The sequence below is a fragment of the Lacerta agilis genome, chromosome 8 (genome assembly GCF_009819535.1).
Source record: "Lacerta agilis isolate rLacAgi1 chromosome 8, rLacAgi1.pri, whole genome shotgun sequence".
Classification (NCBI taxonomy): Eukaryota; Metazoa; Chordata; class Lepidosauria; order Squamata; family Lacertidae; genus Lacerta; species Lacerta agilis.
Window position 1 is genome coordinate 69,465,269 of NC_046319.1, and position 19,712 is coordinate 69,484,980.

General features: G+C 49.0%; 1 protein-coding gene across 2 annotated transcripts; it reads right to left on the bottom strand.

The window, feature by feature from the left end:
• Positions 1-361: 361 nt before the first annotated feature.
• Positions 362-19,275, bottom strand: HAUS5 (HAUS augmin like complex subunit 5). Of its 2 annotated transcripts, XM_033158165.1 has the most exons (19): positions 19,112-19,275; positions 17,804-17,866; positions 15,515-15,547; positions 14,269-14,293; positions 13,863-13,995; positions 13,455-13,614; positions 12,996-13,071; positions 11,453-11,532; positions 10,560-10,620; positions 10,258-10,385; positions 9,444-9,522; positions 8,245-8,390; positions 7,751-7,913; positions 6,686-6,766; positions 5,895-6,040; positions 4,868-4,982; positions 3,563-3,701; positions 2,384-2,516; positions 362-777 (listed from the first exon to the last, which is right to left on the bottom strand). In XM_033158165.1, exons 1-19 carry the CDS (start codon positions 19,216-19,218, stop codon positions 633-635), a joined length of 2,013 nt encoding a protein of 670 aa, XP_033014056.1. In that variant the 5' UTR covers positions 19,219-19,275; the 3' UTR covers positions 362-632. The 2 variants fall into 2 exon arrangements, with proteins under 2 accessions (XP_033014056.1, XP_033014057.1); XM_033158166.1 differs by lacking the exon at positions 19,112-19,275 and having other exon boundaries at positions 14,269-14,297; positions 17,804-17,829.
• Positions 19,276-19,712: the final 437 nt, after the last annotated feature.

Below are 19,712 nucleotides of genomic sequence, written 5' to 3' on the forward strand. Positions count from 1 at the left end.
GCTGTTGCTGAACTACAACTCCCACTATCCCCGATCACTGGCTAGGTTGCCAGGGGCTGATGGGAGTCCGAGTCCCAACATCTGCAAGCCACAGACCCCCTATCCCCAGCCTTAGATGGAACCCTGCTTTCTTGGGGAGGAGCAACAAACCAATGAAGGATCCTGCCAGGTGCAGAAGTGAGGAACTGCTGCCAAAATCGCAGGGCAGCAGCACGAATAGCAGAAGTTAGAAATGGCTGAGCCAGGCCACAGAAGGATGAGAGCAAGTCGTTGTGGTCATGTGTGTCCCCCCCATCCCCGAGCTTTCATGGCATTTTGATTCAGCCCAAAGAACTGGAAAATATGAAGGCGTGTTTTGATGCAGTGAGATTTATTCGAAACAATTAGAAAATATGAAGGCACATTCTACTTTTCAAATCATAACTTACAGCAAGAAAGGATGCTGGTGCTGGTGTGTGTGTGTGTGTGACACACCACTCTTAGTTCCTCCCCATAGCAACCTGACCTATGCCATGCCCCTTCGGTAATGAGTGCAGCTATGCTGAGATATCTATTCCAGCAAGTCGGGTGTGTGTGTGTGTGTGTGTGTGTGTCATTTTCACACGAATGCCCAGCACTCTCCCACACTGGTCTCAGACCCAGCTCTGGTGCTGTTGTTGCTGCTTCCGCTTCTGTTGCAGAGCTTTGGCAGCCAGGGTCCAGCGCTCCAGCCACTGCTGCAGGGTGAAGCCAAGACGGCGCTCGGTGGGGAGTACAAACTGCGCGGGTTGCTCCCACCTGGAAGAGGGAGAACAGAGAGGGTGTTTCAGAGTGGCAGCTGGGGTAGTTTTTTGCATTACCCCCACCCCACCCCACCCCCAAAAACCAAGAACCTCAGAGCTGATGGGTCCTGTGCACCAATTTCTTCTTTTATTTAGGTTGAAGGCAGAAATCCCTGTCAACTAGGGCTCCTCCAGACTGTGGGGTTTATTTTGCAGGTGCATCCCACAATATGACATTGCATTGGGGTGGATACTGGACCATCCACACATTATTCCATCCATATATATTTCTGTTTTACAATTTAAAGCACTCATTTTTACATCCCTAAAATATCAGTGACTTCCCTTGTCTTTCCATAGTTCATAAATCCCTGCACATTTTACAAAACCTATACCGTTCAGTATTCCATTATTACATCCATCAAAACTTGTTTACACTGTTGAATTTATCTTAGTGCTGCCAGCATTTTCAGCTGTACACAGTTATTTCCCATATATTCAATAAACGTTTTCCGATCTTCTCTAAACGTATGTTCTTCGTTCTCTTATTCTATATAAAATAAAATAAAAAATTCTTTCCAGTAGCACCTTAGAGACCAACTAAGTTTGTTCTTGGTATGAGCTTCTTCAGATACACTGAAACGGAAGTCACCTGACCCTTAAATATAGTGAGGGAGTGGGTAGGGGTATTACTCAGAAGGGTGGTGGGAATGGGTGATCAGCTGATAGGTGTGGAAAACCTGTTGACGACTGTTAATGACTGCAATTACCGGTAGTCTTGCAGGGAAAGGCAAGGGGTGAGATGGCTAAAGATAGCTTTGTCGTGTATAATGAGATAAGAATCCAATGTCTTTGTTCAGACCAGGTTTCTCCATGGTTTTAAGTTTGGTGATTAGTTGCAATTCAGCCACTTATTCTATATGTTAAGTCTGCAAGCTGCAAATATTCTGTCAACTTGAGCTGCCATTCTTCTTTGGTTGGGACCTCGCTCGTTTTCCATTTTTGGGCTAACAAAACATGGACCACAGTAGTGGCATACATAAATAACATTTTTTTTAAACACCTGGGAATTTCAGTCTGAATTATCCCCCCAAAAAAGGACTCTGGGTTTTTTTTGGGGGGGAAGTACTTTTAAACATTTTTTTCAATTAATTATGGATTATTTCCCAATACTCTTTTACCCTCTTACATATGAAAGAACATTCCCGCCACCTCTTTGCATCGCTAGCACTTGTCTGATTCAGTCTTATACATGTTAGCAAGCTTACTCTGAGTTAAATACCATCTGTAAATCATTGTCAAGTAGTTATTCTTCAAAGAATAACATGCTATGAACTTCAAATCACTTTTCCAGAGTTTTCCCCGGACGTTAAAATCTATATTGTGTCCTATATCTATCACCCAGTATTCACACATTATTCCTCACGGATGATGGGACCCATGTTTGAGTAAGGCTGCCCTAACCCAAAGGTAGATGCCATGTTGAGTCCACCAACTCCCATCTGCCCCAAGCAGCATGGGCAACAGCCAGGGATGATGGGAGTTGTGGTCCCAACTGTATCCGGAAGGGACTAGGCCCAGGAATGTATCCCACAATGCCTTGCCAACCTCCCTCCACTTACCAGGCGTCCATGACAGCCTGTACCTCCTGCCAACGCTCAATACGACACCGGCACTGATCCGTCATGCGCTGGATCCGGGGCAGCAGTTCGCGGACCTGCTCCTCATCGTGGCTCTGCACCTCCTGCACGAGAGCTGGGGACAGAGGGGGAGAGGCAGAGTTGGGAAGGACTTGCTGAGTATCAAGCAGCGACTATGTACGGAGGTTTTTTTTTACCTCCCACAACTTGTGGGTGGCCTCGGGGTTATAGTCCATGTCATACACAAAAACGGAAACTAAAAATGCATTTTTGAAATAGTATGGTAGTAGCAACACCCTGCTTGCACCAATGAAGCCTAACACAGAACAGAAGGAAGTGTATTCCTGGAGTTAGCAAAAGACAGAGATTTTCAACCTTTTTGAGTCCACGGCTCCCTTGACCAGCCACATTCTTTCTGCGGCTCCTCTGTGGGGAAACATGCTCTGAGCCTCAGAAGTCCAGCTATGTCACCCCTTGTCTGCAGAGCCGGTAGCCCCTCGCCCCTTTCTGAAACCCCTCCCTTGTGGAGTGTTCCCTTGGCCCCCTCTCCCCTCTCCTTGAGAGTCCTCCGGGAAGCCACCAAAGTAGCCCCTGTTGCTTGCAGCACCCTGGGGTGCCACGGCACACTGGTTAAAAACCACTGGCATATAAAGTATTTTCCAGTGTTCCTGAGAAAGAACATTGATGGGTATTGGTTGAGCCATTGGTGGAGGGCCACAGGTGAGGGAACTAGGCCTATTCCAGTGTTTTGGCTTGGCAGGAACTCCGATAATGCCTCTTGCTTGAATGGAGAATACAGAGGGGGCAATTTTGTGTGTGTGTGTGTGTGTAGAAACCGGCCTATTGTACAAAGGATAACATTCTTACCTGTTGCTCCGCCCACTTGTGCTTCTGGCCCCACCCACAACTGGCACATGGCCTTCAAAAGCTTGCCTAGAAAGGAATGTGGCCCTCAGGTTGGGGGGGGGGGGAAACACATCCACCCTTGCCTGGTTTGCACTGACTTGGCAGGGGCTCTCCAGGGTTTTCAGGAAGTGGATATTCCCAGCCCTAACCGAAGATGCTGGCGACTGAAGCTGGGATTTTTACATGGTAAGCAGATGTTCCACCCACAAGCCACGGCCCCCTTCTCCAAGAGGTGCCACGCTAAGGCTGACTCACCCTGTGCATCTGGTTCCGGGGAGTTATCCAGCTGGCGCTGCAGGCTTCCCAGTGCCCTCTGCTTTGAGCCCAGTTGGGCACGCAGGAGAATGAGCATCTTCTTCAGCTCTGTGGTGTGCACAAGCAGCTCCTCCGGGGCCTGGAGACAGAGAGGAATGATGGAGCACGGGGCACAGAAGACATCGACACAAGATGCTGGAGAGCAACACGGGAAAGCCTCCCATTTTAGAAAAAGGTATCTAGGGTAGATTTTAGACCACTGGTAAAGGTTCAGAGTTAAGGGTACCGAGTCATTTTGACAAGCAGCAGCCCTATTTAAAATAAAGCTTCATGTTTAATTTCCAGCTATTTCACCCAAGAAACAGACTTTTTGTTCGATGTGGCAATGAACTGCATTTTGTTCTCTTGATACGGGTGACAGATATGGCTGGGCGATATATTGATATATTGCCCAAAACCAGTATGATATCAGTTTCACAATTTTTGATGTATTGCAAACCATGATGTGATTTTTGCACACACAATGTGGGGAGAAACTGTGAAGCCAGCCAATGCCTCCACATTGTTTCAGACATTGTGACATATCAGCATATCACGATGTTTAGCAGGTGATCTGTCGTGGTGTTGAAAACCAGTTATCGCCCAGCCCTAGCAATGGACTAATCCAACAAAATTCTGTCCTGTTCTATAAAGTAGGGCATACCTAAAGGTGCATACAGAATAAAAATGCACGCTTCACGGAACTGGGGTCGCCCAGAGCTCTCTGCTTTCACAGACAGGACATGGCAATTGTGTCGGCTTCTGCATAATATGCGAAGCCACTAGAACACATTTTTTCTTGCTACAGAAAAGGAGCCTGCAAAAAAAGGCTGTGCGGGATTCCAGGAACATGGGGAAGCCGCCTTGCACCAGGCCAGGCTATTTGTCCATGAAGCCCAGTATGACTCCTGGCATTTCTCCCACCATCTGTTTCCTGATCCTTATAACATAGAGACGGCTAACCTGAGGCCCTCCAGAAGCTAGTGGACTACAACTCCCATCATCCCTGACATCTGGGCCATGGTTGCTGGGGATAATGGGAGTAGCAGTCTAGCAAAAGCTGGAGTGTCACAGGTGAGTGCCCGCTGTCCTACTATAAACAAAAAGGCGAACTTAGGACTTCCTGCATAGTCTTTACCACTGGGCTACTGGGGGGAGATGAAGGGGGGGAGGAGAAAAAGTTATTTCAAGTGATACAATCCAATTAGCTTCCTTCCCCCCACCCCACCTAGATATAAACCAAGCCCGCAGCAGAGAGGCACTCACCTTGTAGAGAGGGAAGGCAACTCCCTGGCACACATTGAGGAAGGGCTGGTACACGGCTGGCGCTGTTCGGCTCAGGCGGTGGATAGAAAGCTCATGGGCGGGGATTCGCCGAGACCTGAAATATTTTTTGGGATGTGTGTATTTGTGTCAGAAAGAAGGGGTCACAATTTCCTCTCCACCCCACGCCGTGTCTTCAAATCAAAGACAGAGGATGCATTCTGGTCCCAATGCACACACATTTGTGTGCTTGCTTGAGGTATGAACATGGGCCCCGTCCGCGCTATACATTTAAAGCAGTATCGTACCACTTTGAATCCTTTACGGCTCCCCCCCCAAAGAATCCTGGGAAATGTCACGATTCCCAGAGTTCCCCGATTGTTAAACCACTCTGGGAATTGTACCTCTGGCAGGGGAATAAGGGACTCCCAAGAAACTCTTTGGCGCCCTTTACAGTTCCCAGGATTCTCTGGGGGAAGGCATGGCAATTTAAAGTGGCATGATACTGCTTTAAATGTGTAGTGCACATGGGGCCATGGGATACAAACAGCTCTAAGTGCCGTCAGGCTTAAAATATAAATTAACCACCCTCCAGATTATGCATCAGAGAAGGACAAGACCCGAAACCCACATCGATCTCATTTGAATACAGTTTAACTATTTGTACTTGTTTCGGCCAATATATTCCGGCTTTGATCATCGCAGGAGGAGCCAGGACCAATTAACCACCCGCCTCCAGCGAGCAAAAGTCTTTAGCAGCCTTGCCCACCCTGCTGCCTCAACTCTAGCATGGCTCATGGTCAGTTGCAGTTCAACAGCATCTGGGGAGCACCAGGATCAGGGAAGGCTACTCTTACTTGCAGCCAGTTCTCCAGCTTCAACAATTTCAGGAGACATGTCCAAAGCGTGACTTTGCTCTTTTAAAAATGAGAAACTTAGAAGTAGATATCTTGCTGCCCAATGCAGGGCTCTCCTGTTTCTAGAGCCCACAGCGTTGCTCATCCATGGGTCGGGGAGCAGGTCAACTCACACAGGGATATCGCGGCGCAGCAGGCAAGGCAGAGCGATGGTCCCAAACTGTCGAACCTCGCGGTCCACCCTATCCTCCAGTTGCTCCGCTGCTCCCTTCACCCATTGCTCTTGAGGCAGCAGCTTCTTTTCGATGAAGTCTTGGATCTGATGGAGAGACATAAAAGAAAAACCTGCATGGTCACAAAGGTGCCACGTAAGCACAGAACCTCTGCCTCCAGGTGCAAAACATGGAATCCCAGGTCTCCTTGATGCACTTTTTATAAGATTTATTTTGAAAGTTTCTAGCCCTCAACGTTGCAGAGCCCCACCTGAGTTCCTGGAGAACCACAGGTGCCAGTCAGACGAGATAATCCTTGGCTGGGTGGGCAAACAGACCAACCTGGCATAAGGCAGATTCTTAGGTCCAGCATATGAATTTTGTAGCATGACCAGTCTGGCTTTAAGCAGATGGTGCATTAGGTATGGGGAAACCTGGCGACTAGATGACCCTTTCAGTCCCTTCCAACTCTACAATTCTAAGATAATTTATGGAGGTCACCAGGTTGGGCTACAAATCCCATTAGCCTTGACCAATGGGAATGTTGCAAGGGGCTGATGGGAGCTGGTAGTCCACACTCGCCCTCTCAAAATATGATGCTGCCCCTTAGCCTGACCCCAACATCTAGCATGCCCCCCTTTCTACATAGCCAGACTTCATCTCCCTACTTCTAAGCAACAGATTCTGGCACACTGCCACCCCGGGCCATAAATAATATTCATGTAGGGGTGAAAGGGAGGCTCAGATCTTGCCTCTGCCTGGTCCTTGCGAAGCTGTGACTTAAGATACGACGTTCCCTTGATGAGCGCCCGGATGTGCTGCTGTTTCTCATTCTGTAGGAAGGAGGCAGAGAAGGGAGATTAAGGAGCTACTTTTCAAAAGAGTGCAGACTTGCACAAGGAACCCACTTCCCCCAAAGCCTCTCCTAATGGCATAGACACACACACACACACAAACAAACAAACACAAGAGGCCACATTCACATAATCCAGTTAATGCAGTATGGTACCACTTCAGTCACGGCTTCCCCCAAAGCATTCTGGGAGCTGAAGTTTGTTAAGGGTGCTGGGAGTTGCCAGCAGACCCTCCCAGAGCTAAAATTCCTAGAATGGGAACCATCCACTTCAGAGGGAACTCTGAAAAGGGAAAGAGGGGGCTTTTAACAACCTCCTCCAATATAGCACCTGCCAGATGTTGCCAGAGGCCCCACCAACCAATCAACATGGCCTGTGGGCCAGGGATGATGGGTATTGTAGTCCATTATATTTATGAGGGGGTGGGGGTGGGGGGAGAGAGAGAAAGTTGACATCCTTCTGTATAATTATTTATTCATTCATATACTTCTTACATGCCAAAATGGCTTCTAAGCAGTACAGTGGTACCTCGGGTTACAAACGCTTCGGGTTACAAACTCCGCTAACCCAGAAGTAGTTACCTCGGGTTGCTAACTTTGCCCCAGGATGAGAACAGAAATCATGCGCCAGCGGCGCGGGAGGCCCCATTAGCGAAAGTACACCTCAGGTTAAGAACGGTTTCAGGTTAAGAACGGACCTCTGCAACGAATTAAGTTCATAACCCAAGGTACCACTGTATCGTCTCAAGGCTTTTAACCCTACTCCTCAGACACTCTGGATCTATTGCTGGGATAGCTCGGTTGGTAGAGAATTCGGCTGTTCATCTCAGGGTGGTGGGTTCAAGCAAGAGATTCCTGCATGGCAGGGGATGGGGCTAGATGACCCTGGGGGTCCCTTTCAACTCCACACGCCTATGATCCTTATACCTGCACAACTCTTTCCCCCTCGAATACACACACTCACCACCAGGTGGCGGAAGTCCAGGATGCTCTGGCGTTTAGCTTGCACAGCCTGCAGTTCCTCTTGCCGGGTCCTCACCACCTCTTCCAGCTCCCGGCAGCCCTGCAGAAGCCCGTCTCTGTATCCCCTCAACCGCATGGCCCGGAGCTCCAGCTCAAACGCAGCTCTGGGATGGGAGGCAGCATGGGAAAAAAGGGGGATGAGAATCCCTGACACGTGTCTGTTCACACAGTGCAGAAGCAGCAATTATTTTATTTACGGGTGTCTCCCCGTTTGCTTCCACTGCCCTTATTTTTATTCAACACCCCCCAATTGCACCCAAGGCTAATACTGCCCCCCCCGGATCGTTCCAGCATACCGCACCCTCCCCAGGGGGGGGGGGTTATCACCCACTTTGGGAAATATTGGCTTTTGTTTTTAAAAGTGAGATGCACGGCTCCATTGCTGCTCTACAGTCTCCCCTGAAGGAACCGCAACTGCAAGATCCGTCTTCTCACCTGGCCAGGATAGAGCGCTCCGAGTCATCAGATAGCAGGCTATGCATCTCCTGGACGACAGCTTCCAGCCGAGCCAAGAGGCTCCTCTCCTGGGCGTTTAAAGGGATCTGCTCCACACAAAGCAACTCACACTTGCTCCAGCCCTCCTGCCCACCAGGAGAGGAAGAAGGAAAGCAAAGATTATGAGTGCCCCCTTTGCTTTGGGCACACAACTCCTATGGGAAACGACAGCACTGACAAAGCACGGGAAGGTTTGGCGCAGCGGCAGAGCATCTGCTTCGTACGCAGAAAGTCCCAGGCTCAATTCCTGACATCTCCAGGCAAGGCAGGGAAAAGCTCCTGTCTGGAAGTCTGGAGAGCTGCTGCCAGTCGAGTGTAGACAGAACTGAACTAGATGGACCAAAAGCCTGACTCAGTAGAAGGCAGCTAATAAATAATAATAATAATAATTTATTTTAATGCCGCCCGCCTGCCTGGGTTGCCCCAACCACTCTGGGTGGCTTCCAACAAATTAAAGTAAGACATCACACTTTAGAAACTTCCCTATGCAGGGCTGCCTTTCAGGTGTCTTCTAAAAGTCAGATAGTTGTTTATTTCCTTGACATCTGATGGGAAGGCGTTCCACAGGGTGGGTGCCACTGCCAAGAAGGCCCTCTGCCTGGTCCCCTCTAAAATCACTTCTCAAAGTGAGGGAAGCACCAGAAGGCCCTTGGAGCTGGACCTCAGTTTCCAAGCTGAACGATGGGGGTGGAGACGCTCCTTCAGGTACACAGGGCCAAGGCCATTTAGGGCTTTAAAAGTCAGCACCAACTCTTTGAATAGTGCTCAGAAATGTAACTTCCAATGTCCTTATCATCACATCCGCCCTACATCCTGCTGCCCAAAATAATTTGCAGAGAACAATTATACACTTCCAAGAAAACAAGTTTTCAGATAACCGGTGTCTTTAGTTAGCTCTTTCAGAATTCACACAAGAGTGAATGTGGGCAGCACAAGCACCTTCAAGCAGTGAAGAACTGAATGTATGAACTGGCCGAAGTAAAAGCTGCACTGGAAACGGCACTCATTCAGAAACTCAGGCAAGGTAGGTGCTTGACAGCCCTATCCATGAGAGATAAAACAGACCACGTGTGAACCATAGCTATACCCGCCCCCCCCCCCGTTACATTCAGCCACAAGGCAGCGCCAAGGGCCCTCACCTGTATGAGGCTCCGGACAGAGGGCAGGTCATCCATTGGCTCTGAGACATCCTCCAGGTGGGCGCTATCATAGCGAAACCTGAGCGTGGGGCAGAAATGGAAGAACTGTAGACCCCGAGGTGCCTCAGAGATACCGAGGGGAAGACTCTGACTCTGAGCGATCGCTTGACATTGTGCGTTTCCCCCCACCCCCACCACTTCCCCCGAGCCTTGATGGGCTACTGGTGCCAAAGAACAGCGATGCTTCCGTAAAAAATAGCTGGTTTGAGGCCAGCCAGGTTAAGTTCCCCACAGTTCTGCTCCATAGAGAGATGTCTGGGACATTGTGGGCAATTGAAACGGGAGCCATTGAAGAACCTCAGGCTTTCTCCCCAGGCCATGCCTCCTCTCCCCAGGTCACACCCTTCCCTGGCCCTGCCCCATTACTATTTAGTAATTAATTAAATTTGCATACCGGCCTATACCCCCCAGGTCTCAGGGCAGTTCACGAGATAAACACCACAATATAAAAAACAGAAAATACATAATGAAAACAAAAACAAAGACAACTCAATAATCCCCCCCTTCCATGGCACTGGCTGTCAACCAGTGGCTGCCTGGTTGAAGAGGAACATTTTCGCCTGGCACCTAAATGAAGGCACCAGGTGTGCCTCCCTGGGGACAGCATTCTACAAATGGAGGGCCACTGCAGAAAAGTCCCGTTCTCATGTTGCCACCCTCCGGACCTCTCCAGAGGCTGCCTGGGGGTGCTGGGTACTGTCTTTGGCCCAGGAGACCCATTGCCGCCACCCCTCTCCCCTGGGGCAGGACCTACTTGAGCGCTTCCACATCCCTAGGAATGTTGATGCTGGTGGTGAGCTCCTGCAGCTGCTGTGTGTTCTGCAGGGCAAGGTGCTCCAGGGCTGAAAGGATGTGGGCTGGAGGGTGGGAGCCGGCTACTTTCTGTGGGGAGACAGGGAAAGGTAGTGAGGGTGACCTCAAAGACACACTCAGAGAGAGAGAGAGAGAGAGAGAGAGAGAGAGAGAGAGAGAGCCTGCTCACAGGCAGTCATAGAGCAGGCTGCCCAAGCACAGCAACAGGCTTCCTCATCGCTGCTCTGCAACGTGTGGTCCTACCTCCACAACGCTCAGCCAGTGCTGGTAGGAAGGGTTCAGCTGCTCCTCATTCATCCCGCTGCTGAGATGGAAAGGGGGGAAAAGGGGCATTAGAAACTCAAGGGCAAGCGCAGGGAACCTGTGGCCCTCCAGATGTGGCTGAACTACAACTCCTGGAACAGCCCCAGCAAGCACGGCTAATGGCCAGGGATGAAGGAAGCTGTAGTCCAACATCATCTCTGGAGGTCCACAGGTTTTCCAAACCTGCTTGAAGAGGCGGGGAGAAAAGGACAAGTATGACTGACCAGGATGTTTTTAAAAGGGGAAGGATACCAAAAAGGAAAGGGCACTCCCAAATGGTTTAAAGATTTAAGGAGTTTGGAAAGGACAAACCGTGTGGGGTAGCGTGTACCCTCTGGGGAGAGGGTCTTTAGCTGCAAGGGCCTTAGAAAGGGAGCACTAAGTATAGAAGCAGACAGGGAGCCAGTGCAGGTATTTTGGGGGGGGGGGGTAGAATTATGAACTGCTTTCCTTCTAGAAGATCGCAGGTTCGACCCATGACATCTCATAGAATCATACGAGATAGAGGTAACCTTAAATGTCATCTAGTCGAACATCTGGCAGAGGCAGGCAAAGTCCCATTAAAGCCACCCCCCCAATCTAAAAAAATTGGAGGATTAGCACTGCAGCAGAGACCTCAGATTCCCAGTTCGGTTAGCCAGCGCTATGTTAGGCCATCCAAAGAGACCGTGGCTCATTGTTCCAAAATTTCTAGGTACCCAATGTGAAATCCGGAAGCTGGGCACTCGTGGAGCAAGGGAGAGGTCTACAATGCAAGACTAATGGGAGGAAAGTATACAAAACATGGGCCAAATGTAAGGAAAGTGGGAAAGGGGTGGAAGATACGCTCTTACGGAAAATGCCCTGATACGCTGCGCTCAAAGAGGGTCTTCAGGAAGTGGAAGCGCAGTTGGCAGGCCTCCTGGACATCTCGCTGGAGAGAAACAAGGGACAGACATCAGCTAAGGTTCCCCCCCCAATATACCTACCCCTGTTAAAAATGCAGTTAACAGGTTAATTCTCCATGATATACTGTAGGTAGGTAACCCTGTTGGTCTGCCGTAGTCGAAACAAAATAACCAAGAACAAACTTAGTTGGTCTCTAAGGTGCTACTGGAAGGAATTTTGTTTGTTTGTTTGTTTCGAATTCTCCATGAGTCAGCTGAGATGACGACTCATTCCCCACAATGCACTGGCAAGCTAACTCTTTTATCTGTGCTATGGGGCAGATTTGGGAGAAACTTTGCGCATGAAAACTCAGGTTACAGCATGCTGTGTGGGTTGTTGTGGTAGGGGATTTGCAGGACTTGTTGAAGGTTATAGGATGAAACTGGATTTGAGTGAATATTTTTTGAAGAGATCATCTGAGGAAGAAGTTGGGAAATCGGCAGACTTCAGAGAGGACTTTGCAAGCAACCGAACCAACGACTTGGCTGTGGACTTTAACACAGCATGGACTTTGAAGGAAATAGCCCTCTCTGGGCTAAGAGAGAGGAGACTACTCGTAACATCTATAAATAGTATTATGTATGTGAAGCAGTGCATGTTGGTGTTGGCCTAGTAAAAAGTGAACTCTGCTAAGTGCCTGTTTTCTGCGGTGAGATTAACCGCTTGACTGAGTTTCCACAGCGCATATACCCCAAACAGCCCTCTGAATCTACTGAATTAACGTGCCCCGAAAACTGTGTCTGGTCTCGTACCACAGAACCTTGGCATGTGCTAGAATTCGTGCACAAACACTAGAGCCAACACTAGAATGTTGGAAGATTCAGGACAGAAATAACATCTTCACACATAGTTAAACTATGGAACTCATTCCCACAAGATGCAATGAGGGCCACCAACTCGTGTGGCTTAAACAGAGAATTAGACAAATTCCTGGAGGAGAAGGAAAACACAGGCTCCGAACCCTGATGGCTACCTCCACTGTCAGAGGCAACATGTTTCTGAATACAAAGTGCTGGCAACCACAGGAGGGAAGAGTGCTGTTGGGTTCAGGTCTTGTTTGTGGGCTTCCCATAGGCATCTGGTTGGCCGCTGTGAGAACAGGATGACTTGGGGGCAGTCACTGCCTCTCAGCCTAGCCTACCCCGCAGGGTCACTGTGGGGATTAAATGAGGGAGAGAACCGTGTGTGCTACCTTGAGTTCCTTGGAAAGGGAAAAAAAGTTGGGATATAAGCACCAGAAATTAAAAGATTATGATTTCAGAATCAAGGTTTCGGCCAATAAATAACCAGACATTGGTACGTACACTTTGACCAGAAAGAGCTGTCCTTAAGCCAGTACTACAATGTAAATAAGTACTTCGAAATCCTGATTTCCCCGATCTCAAGTAAATATACCTTTGCAAGAAGCTACTCTGCCCTCTTCCCTGCAAGCAAGCCACCAGTCCTCACCAAAACCTCCGGCTCCATGCTGGGGAATCCAGGCTCCGGGGCTTTCTTGCTGAACACCACCGCTGTCCTGGCCTTCCTACAGAGAACAAATTAGAAGGGAGAGAACAAACCCCCTTCCAGCGGCTGGGCAGACCTCTCAAACGTTCCCTGCATGCCCACTGTGGGCAGAGCAACCAATGCAGATTTCACCTTTGTACACTAAGCTTTGTACACTAAGCTATATATACGACTGTTCACCCGCCACCCGGGCAAGGGAGAGGTGTCATCAGAGTTCCACCCATGCAAAAACAATCAAGGAGGGGGCAAAGCGGGGGCCAGTGAGGGGTGTAGCGTGGAGAGGGGGCTTGGGCTCAGAAGAGTTCCAAGGGCCAGGCAGGGAGGGCCACATTCGGCTCTTGGTTCCCTATTCTGGACAAATGTGCCCTGCCTATCCCAGAGACTGGAAATGGGGGACTGTACCTCTCGATCTCTTGCAGCTGCTCCAGACGGACTCCGACTTTTGCCGCTCTCGCTTGCAGTTGCTGGCGCTCTGCTGCGACCCGGGCAGAGTACGCCTTGAGCAGCAAGCTGCGGCGCTTGGCATCCCGGATCTCCTCCTGTGCCGTCTCCAGGGCGACCTCTGAGAGACCAGACGAGAGCAAGGGTGCATCACAAATTGGGCCGTGTGGGAACTCCCACGCAGCTTGGGGATCTCTGCACAAGTGCTAGAATAACAACAAAGATCCCCTGTGTTGGATTGTCCTAAGTGCTAGACTAGGCATTAGTTTTGGCCTCTTTTTAAAACTAGGCATTAGTTTTGGCCTTTTTTAAAACAACAACTCAAGGTTCAAGTCCTTATGACCGTTAAGCCAATGTCCTCCCACTCACCATCAGCCACGAGCTCACGCTGTGCTGATTCAATCTGCAAGTCCAGCTGCTGCAGCTCCCCCCGCAGGCGGGAGATGTCTTGGACCAGCTGCTTACGGTGCTCCTTCTCCAATTCTGAGCTGCTGGGCTTACCCTGGGGAGAAAAACACCAGCCCTGCTAGGGTGGAACTCTGCCATGGCACATTTAACCTCACTCACTCCTCATTTGCCCACAATACTCATAGACATAAAGGCAACCCACCCCCCAGCCCCACTATCCCACAAATGTAGGGTTTGAATGTGGCCTCTATCTCCAAGTTCTCCCCCTCCACATCCTAAAGGCAGCCCCTTCCCCACAGATTACAAAGCCCAAGCCACACGGAAAAACAGCAACACCCAAATCCCTCCCAGTATATTGATCTCTCACCTCAGTCTCCTCCATCTGCCGATACCTACATGAAAGGTTCAGGTTAAGAAAAACCATTTTTCTTTAGTCGCTACAACAACTATGTCCAGAAGTCACAAGAAGCCAATAAGCACAGAACCCAGTTTTCTCTGCTGCAGGTGTGCTCCCACTTCCATTCCTTGAGGTAAATAGTCATAAAAAAGTCAGGAAGCTTCTGATTCTGATGAATAATCGCAATTCAGTGCTTATGTCCACACCCTAAGCTGTGGTCGGTCTTAACAATGGTGTGCTGAAAATGCCAGCTTCGTAAACCATGGTTTGATGTCTTTCAAACAAATTGTATGTTAAGATCAACCACAGTTTGCTGGGTCTGGATGACATGCCAAGCTGCGATTCATGAAACACCAAAGCCCTTTCATGGACGTGGCAAGGGAGCATCAGTGTGAGAGCTCAGCAAGAGGCTAGGCTTGTTTATAACACAATAAACCGTGGTGCAGATGTAAGCAATGTGTTAGACAGAAGTCAGAAAACAGGAGCAGGTTCATCATTTGGAGTAATACTGATGAAGGAGGCAGTGGCACAAATTGTTGTGGTGGGATAAGAAGGGAGTGGCAGAGAGAACTGTGCATCCACTTGGAGGAACGGCAGATTATAAAAAGGAAATACACTACAGAAATCCAACTGATGCTGCTTCCTACCACATGGCGAAGCAGACGAAGGGAAGGAACACAGAAAGTTGCCTTATACAGTCAAACCTCGGTTGTCAAACATAATCTGTTCCGGAAGACTGTTTGACTTCTGAAACGTTTGGCAACCGAGGCACGGCTTCTGATTGGTTACACTCACTCAGAAGCCATGTTGGACGTTCAGGTTCCGAAAAACGTTTGAATACCGGAGCATTTACTTCCGGGTTTTCGGAGCTGAAATATACAATAATGGAGGCGTTCGGGAACAGAGGTTTGACTGTACCAAGTCAGCCCACAGGGCTATCTAGCTCAAAACTGTCTACTCTGACTGGCAGCAGCTCTCCATGGTTTCTGGCAGGATCCTCTCCCAGCCTGACCTGGAGATGCTGGGAATTGAACCTGGGACTTTCTGCATGCAAAGCGGATGCTCTACCACTGAGCTACAGCCCAACAGCAAAGGAACTTGCCCATTGCCAAACTTCGTTTGCCACACCATTGTTGGAAGGGGTGAAAGAAAGATGAGGGATAACTCTTAGCAGAAGGTGTGGAACGCTGGAGGAAAACGCCCACCAAAAGGATACCATAGCAAGTTGCCCCGGATCTTCTTTACGGTCCTAAAGTATCAACAAAGAGAAAAATTAAGTCAATGCAATGCATTGCACCCCCCACCACTTGATCTCTGTGCCAAAAAATACTGTCGCCCCAATTTCAAACTGGAACATGTGCAGAGGAAGGTGACCAAGAGTCTGGAAAACAAACCTTATGAGGAATGGTTGAAGGAATTGGGTATGTTTAGCCTGGAAAAGAGGAGACTAAGAGGAGATACGATAGCCATCTTCAAACATCTTAAGGGCTGTCACATGGAAGATGGAGCAAGCTTGCTTTCTCTTGCTCTGGAGGGTAGGACTTGAGCCACTGGCTTCAGGTTACAAGAAAGGAGATTCTGACTAAACATCAGTAATACATTTCTGACAGTAAGAGCTGTTCGACAGTGGAACAGACTCACTCCCTCAGGGGGTTGTGGACTCTCCTTCCTTGGAGGTTTCTAAGCAGAGGTTGGAGGGCCATCTGTCATGGATGCTTTAGCTGAGATTCCTGCATAACAGGGGGTTGGACTAGATGACCCTCGGTGTCCCTTCCAATTCTGTAATTCTAAGTATCTCAGCCTAGCGTTAAAGGCACGAGAACAGAGCCAATAATAAAAGCTGGCTTTTTCACCCCATCTATTTCCCAAGACGTCCCAGGAATGCAAACGGGATGCCAGGAGTAGCAAAATTCCTCATCCTAAAGAATTGCTGAATGTGGGCAGCTAGCAGCTAGCTTCACCCTAGAGACAGGGAGCCTGTGGCCCTCCAAGTTGTGTGCTGAGAATTATGAGAATTATGTTCTCATAATTCACTAAAGATAAACTACGACAAAACAAAAATTGTGGTGTTCTCTAGAGCTCGCCACACTTTTAGATGGTCTTTAGATGAACATGTAATTGAACAGTGCCCTTTTTTTAAATATCTGGGTGTTACATTTCAGGCTACATCTAGTTGGCTAGCCCACTTTAAGGCTGTAACCCTCCTAACACGAAGAACAATTGGTGTCCTGCTTAGCTTCTTCTATACCCGGGGAGGACAATTGGTGATCCCGGCAATAAGAGCTTTTGTTGGGAAAGCTATTCCCCAGATGTTATATGGGGTAGAGCTCTGGGGGTGGAACCAGAGGCTGTTGGAACGGCTTGAAATCTTGCAAAATTACTATCTCAAGAGGATCCTAGGCCTTCCTCAAGGAACTCCGGCAGCTTACTTGAGAGTGGAGGTAGGATTACCTTCTGTGTCTGCCAGGGCCCACTTGAGATTCTTACGTTTTTACATCAACCTTGCAAATACCTCGAACACCTTACTGGCCAAACAAGCCTTTGTTTCTCTTCAAAAGAACACCACTTGGCGTCAAAACCTATCTGATATCCTGGTTAGATACACCCTACCGGAGTTTAATACACTCAAATTGTGGAGCCCGGACAAAGTTCAGGAATGGATCCTGGAGAGAGACGCCCTGTTAGACATCACAAAAATACAGAACCCAGGGTCCTCCCACTGGTTTCCCCGACTGAAATCAGTTAAAACCTGCGCCAATTACTTGGCGAATATCACCGATCCCACACTTCGGAGAGCTTTCACCATGGCCCGTTTTCAAACTATCCCTACGGCCTATCTGTCAGGCAGATATGCAAAAATCCCGGTAGAGCACCGTTTATGTCCTTGCCACATGAGAACCAAAGAGGACCTCACGCATTACTTGTTGTACTGTCCCATTTACTCGGCCTTCAGGGATGCGATCTTACAAACTATTCCCAAGTCATTAGTCAATTCTGAGGACCAAGTAAAGTTTCTGCTGGTGGACGCTGACCCACGGATTACCCACGTGGTAGCGGTTTTCATGGCGAGGGCTATGAAAACCAGGGTGGGGTTCCTGAATGAGATAGTGAAGGCCCTCCCATCGCTCTCCTAACCTGTTGAATCCTTTTTCCTGTATGGGGGGTTTTTTCATTTTTTGCCTCTTTGTTTTTGTTTGGTCTGGATTTGTCCCCTTTGCTGCGACAGCACGGCACAGGCTTTTAAAATCTTAAACCTATTTTAATAATTTTATTGTTTACTTTTTAACGGTGTTGTATGGTGTTTTGTGTAAAGGCATGGACCTCACAAACCTAATAAATGTTGTTGTTGTTAAGTTGTGTGCTGGATTCCAACTCCCACCGGCCGAAGCCAGCATGAAGTCCAGCCAACATCTCCCAGTTCCCCACTGTGAGGAAAATAAAAAGCTAAATCCTACCCCACCAGCCTTTCAGTGCTTCTCCTGAACACAACCATTTAGCTTCTTACCTTTGGTGGCGAACATGCTGGATGACGAATTTCCAGATCTCAGCACACTGACCTGAGCACATCCTAGAGAGTAGGGGAAAGGACGGAAAGCATTTATATCCCACTCATAAGCCAAAAAGGCTTCCAGAGCGACTAACATACAGTCCATTACATGCAACCAGCATGTAACTTTGCTTCTGGGCAAAGTTCTAGGCGCTTGGATTAATTTACAAAGGCTTGGGACCAGAATCCCTTAAGGTCTACTCGATTCATTATACCGCTGCCTGGCCAAGAAGGTCTTTGCAGGAAATGCTGTTGGCAATCTCCCATGGCTCAGACCCACCTGCACGTTCAGAATTGTGAGCCCAATTCAATAGACCTCCCTCCCCTTCTTGTCAAACATCCAGTGCTTGGTGAGGACTATTTTTGTTTAACCAGGCATTTTATGTAAGGTTTCAGATTCTGATGGACAATTTTTATCTCTGCTGTACACAACTGGGTTAAACAGGGGGAAATGTGGAATTAATCTGCTTAGAAGAGACTGAAATTCTAAGACAGACATTGTTGGAAGTAAATGTTACAGGTGCAGCCTTCTAACACCCATCAGGCCCAAGCACTGCAGCCAGAGCCCCATTAGGAAGGTTAGAATGGAAAATAGGGAGACCCACAGCAGGCAGAAGCAGAGTCAATGATAGGTGGACTCAGTCAATTCTAGTTTTCTCCCCATCCTCCTCCTAGCTGGCTGAGGGCAGACTTAAGCCAATGGAGGTCCTATAAATCTAAGAAGAGAGCCCTGGTGGATCAGTTCAATGGCCCAAATAGCCCAGCATCCTGTTCTCTCAGTAGCCGACCAGATGCCTGTGGGAAACCAGAGAGCCAGCATGGTGTTGCGGTTAGAATGCTGGATTAAGACCTTTGAGACCTGAGTTCAAATCCCCACTGAATCTGACACTGCCTCTCAGCCTAACCTACCTCACAGGGTCGTTGTGGAGATGAGGCGGGGTGGGAGAACTGTGTATGCCACCTTGAGCTTGGAGGAAAAGGTGGGATAGCTCAGCCTCAGCCGCTGGAGGGTTCAGGGTTGTGGGTTCAAGCAAAAGAAAAGGGTCCCTTCAAATTCTACATGCAATAAAATAAACTTGCAAGCAAGACCTAGAGGCAACAGCACCCTGCCCGCCAGATTCCCAGCAACTAGGTCATCGGAAGCGCAAGACCCTAAACTCTGCACATGCTCAGAGGTTCTCCCTTTGCTGGAGTTTTTGAAATATACTCCAGGAAGCCGCCTGGCGGGCGCGGGTCTGAGGCAGGAGAGGGCCGAATGTCACCCACCGGCGGGCCGCACTCTCGGAGGGGATTCTGTCCGGCGGGAGCTGCATCTCCTCGGCCGCCCAGCGCCGGAGCTCCTGCGCCAGCGACGCCCCGCTGCTCCGTTCCATCCCGACCACAGCCGCGACTCGACGAAACTCCTCCCGCAGCTGCAGCTTCTTCTTTCCCGCTGCCTGCGCGGAACTTCAACTCCAGCGCCTTCCCTCCCGGGCTCCACCCACCCTCGCGTGGCACGACGGGAGATGTAGTCCCGTGTCGCAAGAGCTGCTGGGACGTGTAGTCGGAGAGGGCGGGAGAGAGCGCGAAAAAGAGATGCTCCGCTTTCGCACAGGCTGCTGGGATTTGTAGTTTCGGGTTGGCTGTGAGAGGGCTATCCGAAAGGCCGTGTCTGATTGTCTTGCTATTGCTATTACAGTACATTTTTTGCATCTTTATTCTTAGACCTCTTTATGACTTATGCATGCGTTTCGAAATGTGTGTGTGTGTGTTTATTGTTTTACAATTTAGAATAGGCCTATTCATTTAAACATTCTTAAAATATCAATGACTTCCCTTCTCTTTCCATGGTTCATTTTGCATATCATAAATCCCTGCATATTTTACA